Source organism: Lagopus muta, chromosome 7, assembly GCF_023343835.1.
Source record: "Lagopus muta isolate bLagMut1 chromosome 7, bLagMut1 primary, whole genome shotgun sequence".
Taxonomy (NCBI): Eukaryota; Metazoa; Chordata; class Aves; order Galliformes; family Phasianidae; genus Lagopus; species Lagopus muta.
The window spans coordinates 33,314,422-33,318,353 of record NC_064439.1 but is presented as its reverse complement, the minus strand read 5'-3'; the positions used below and the strand labels follow the sequence as shown (position 1 = coordinate 33,318,353).

The 3,932-nt window shown below is 51.0% G+C and overlaps 1 protein-coding gene across 1 annotated transcript; it reads right to left on the bottom strand.

The window, feature by feature from the left end:
- Positions 1–345: 345 nt before the first annotated feature.
- PRR15 (proline rich 15) lies at positions 346–3,467 on the bottom strand. Its single transcript, XM_048950992.1, has 2 exons — positions 3,376–3,467; positions 346–3,219 (listed from the first exon to the last, which is right to left on the bottom strand). The coding sequence occupies exon 2, from the start codon at positions 3,201–3,203 to the stop codon at positions 2,874–2,876; it is 330 nt and encodes a 109-aa protein (XP_048806949.1). The 5' UTR covers positions 3,204–3,219; positions 3,376–3,467; the 3' UTR covers positions 346–2,873.
- Positions 3,468–3,932: the final 465 nt, after the last annotated feature.

The following is a 3,932-nucleotide window of genomic DNA, read 5'->3' as shown; positions in this document are numbered from 1 at the left end:
TTTGCAAGTTTATTTGAAAAGTTCAAGCTATTTACTAAGCATTTAGTTTTGCCCATAACCTGCAACCCTTAGCAAATTGTGGAATAATTTCAAGAAAAGTGCACTACAGCTGTTGTAGCAGGAGTTCAACCTCATCTGCTTATTTATTTATTTTGTCAATAAGCTGTTTTTACTTTTAAAAACAAGCAGCAACTACTTCTGCAGTTGCCTCGTTTCCTAAACCTGCTATCTGATGCATTTTCTTAATAATAAGATGAGGAAAATACGTACACTAGGAATGCCAGATGAAGAAAACAAGTATACGAAGAATGCCAACAGCCTTTTAATAATTCACTGCATATAATTACACTATTGTTATAACTGAACAAGTATTCCAATACAAAAGAAAGTTCAATCTTTCTTTACTTCAAGGATTAAAAAAATAATTCAGATGCTTCATAAATTGTAGTGTTTTTCCTGTATCGGCTTAATTCATTTACAGACACATACATTGCTTAAATCTTCATCTGATGCTTAGGCTGAGAAAGAAGAGGATTATTTCTGCCATACAAGTTGGCCATGGCCAGTGGGGCTCCTCACGTTGAGCCAACCCAGGTCAGCGCTAACCTGAAGGCACTGCTGTGTGGCCATTGCACAGAGGGTGTGGAAAGTGAGACACGGCAGGCAGCCAGTTTTCTCATGGATCTAGTTTTTCAGTGGCTGCTATCAAATTCATTGAAGCAAGGATTTGACTGAGCAGGAAGATAGAGTTACTTCTCCTTCCCACAGCTCAAGGTCACGATTAAGATGGAGGATGGTTGCTATCAAGTCATTTTACATGTATTTGTGGACGTCATATTCTGACCAAATCTCCAGGCTGTAAGCACCAGTCATCAGGACTTCAGATATGACTAATATGTAGTCACATATTAACCTGCGTGTGTATCAAATCCTAGCAGCAACCATCTGAACATCATACCAGAGTTCTTCTGAGATTAAACCATCATTTGTAGATACCCTGTGCCCAAGGACTTTCAGCCAATGAACCTGCAAGTCAATTTCCAAAGAACAAACAGAGGTTCACTGCAGAAATAAGTAGCTTGGAATCAAAACACTATCTTTTCACAATAGTGTTGCTAAGTTATTTTTGTCATTGCTGTCTCCGTTCCCAGTTTTAAACTTCATCTTTCTCAGATCCCTCCATACAAGATGGGGTTTGTTCCAGTCACTTCTCATTCATGGCTTTAAGTGCCTCTCAGCGAACAAGCTCTACGTAAGAGCAGCATCTCCAAGGTGCAGCAGTGGTGGCTTCTAAGAGCTGCCCCATCCTCGCTCTGCAATGTCAGCATGTAGGCAAGAGTACACAGGGCAGTCCAAAAGCAATCAGTGCTTTGAAGCTTTACTAAACAAAAGGAAAAAGCACACTGGGTGGAAAGCAGACTCTTAAGAAAATACTTTAATGATGATACAGTCCCAGTGTCCTCAGATATAGGACACTGAAGGAGCTGAGCGAAGGATTGTTAACTAAGGCAGCAAGATTGTCTTAGTTTATTGCACAGGAGCTTTCAAAGTTCATTACAGACCATTATGCAAGTGAAGCACAGGGCACCAGTCCTGTCTCTACTACATCATTTTGTTGATTGTCAGTGACAGGTTCAATCCATATTTTCAGAATTCATCTCTCTTTTTCCTTGCAGGTCACTTTTTATGTTGTCATCACCTTAAATAATTAGTTACAACAACAAAACAAAATCATAACTGCATCACACTTGACTATTAGGAGATTATTTTTGGTCCCTGCATGATGTAATATCTTATATCACATTATAAAAAAAAAAAAAAGGCTAAAACCATTTCAATGATATCAAGTATATTGCAAATTCATTTAAAAATAAATAAGGCAGTTGCAGCTACATGATCTGCTGTTAAGAAATGTGTAATTGCTAAGTATTTTTAGCTGAGTTTGCTCTGTAAGGCACAATACCAGTGCGAGTCTGGTGGATGGTTTACTCTGGTCCAAAGCTCCTGGAGCTGCAGGGATGCATCTGCCCAGGGCAAAGCGTGTCAACAAGAGGTCTCAGGAGCTCTGCACCTTGCCCCAGGAGCCTGGTACACAGTAAAAACTGAAGAATACTTCCAGTGGTTCCAAAGCCAATCACTGTGCTTAGAGTACCATGCAGCCCATGCTCTCAAGGGCTGGTCTTGTCTTCCGCATTTCTTTATCACAGCTTTGTTATGCCAGTTATCACCAATTATAAGAAAATGGTGCATTCTCTGAGTAGTAAATGTGAGTTGTTAGACAATAACTGGACTCTTGCTGTAACAGAGCTATGGGAGACTAACCTCTTGAATCACCTGCTTAGCGCTAAGAGCAGAAAACAATGCGCTCCTGCCTTTGCATATTTAAATGCGATGCCTGAGAGCACCCGAGCACCTGCGCCCCCAGCATCTAAACACAATCAGGGCTTGTTTCCCTGCACACCCACCACCAAGAGCAGTTCGGAGGCACTGCTGGAAGATCCCTGGCCCTGAAATCGGATCCAAACGCGTCGTTCCCCCTTCCTTCAAAAGGTGGTGGTGCACCTTTGGCCGGGGGCTGCAGGCCAAGCGGGAAGCACTGGCTCGCAGACAGGGCCGGGGAAGGCACGGAGATCCCGGGACAGCACCTTTGTGCCAGTCCACCGCAGTTCAGGGCGGGGGGGTGTCCATCGGTATCATCGTTAAGGCAATCACGTCGTCCCTCGATTGGAAGCGTCGCTCCTCATCACGCACGCAGTCCCATAGGCCTCCGCTCGCCGCTGGCCGCGCGCCGCTTACGGGGCTGCCCCGAGGCTGTGCCCCCCGCGCGGGGGCGAGGAGCGAGGCCAGCCCCCGGGGCTGCTTTCCCCCCGGGGCTACTCGCCCTTGGGGGCGGCGCGCCCGGGCTCTGCTCCGTCGAAGACCTCGGAGCCGTCGGCCAGCAGCGAGGCGCGCACCTTCCGCCGCTCCTTGAAGCGGCCCGAGTGCGAGACGCGAAGGCTCCGTCGGGCTGCTCCGCCCGCTCCCGGGGGCTCCCCGTTGCCCAGCGCGGGGGGCGGCTCCTCCGGGGAGCCGGGCGGCTCGGCGGGGGGAGGCGGGGCGGCCGCGGCTTCTTTGTGCTTCTTCTTGCCGGTCAGCGACTTCCACCAGTGACCCCCCGAGCTGCTGCCCTTCACGGTGGCGGTGGCCGCGGCGCTGTCCGCCATCGCGACGCGGGGGCTTCTGCGGGAGAGAAGAGCGGCCGTCAGAGCGGGAGGGCTGAGGGCGAACGGACAGCGAGCGCCGAGCCGAGCGCAGGTGGGCAGGGGACCGGCAGCGGGGAGGCGGAGCGGAGCGATGCCTCGGAGGGGCTCTCCCTCCCACCCTCCACCCACTGACCTGAGGAACGCTCTTCTCTCGCCGCTACGCGTCCATGGCCGGTGAGCCGGGAGCTACGGCGGTGCGGCTCGTCCCGGAGGTGGGCGGGCGGGCGGCAGGTGTGGGCGGGGCGGGGGCCCCGGGAGGTGGCGGGAACCGCGCACCTGCCCAGAGCTTCGGCCCGGCCAGGGCTGCCGCGGGGGTCTTCGGCTGCTGGGCCAGAGGGGCGCAGTTGTCCACCGTGCAGAGGGTGGGCGACTCACCGCTTTGGGACGGGGTTGGTGGCGCAGCTGAAGCGAAAGGGCAGGAAGGAGAGGGCTCTGCGGAGCGGCTCTCGGGTAAGGCAGCACCGCAAGTGTGTAATGAAATACGGGGCTGCAGATGCGGTGTTGGCGGGGCTGAGGCTGTAACACGTCCAGAGGAACCCGGTGTGCATTTTGTTTGTGCACGTGATGGCTGTGTGCAGATGAGCACTTTGTAAGCTTGTCTTTAGTTGGGCATCTTTAAAAAGTGAGTGCAGTAGCTGTAATGCTGAGAAAAGAAAAGCAGTGCAATGTGGTATTTATGCTTATTACATT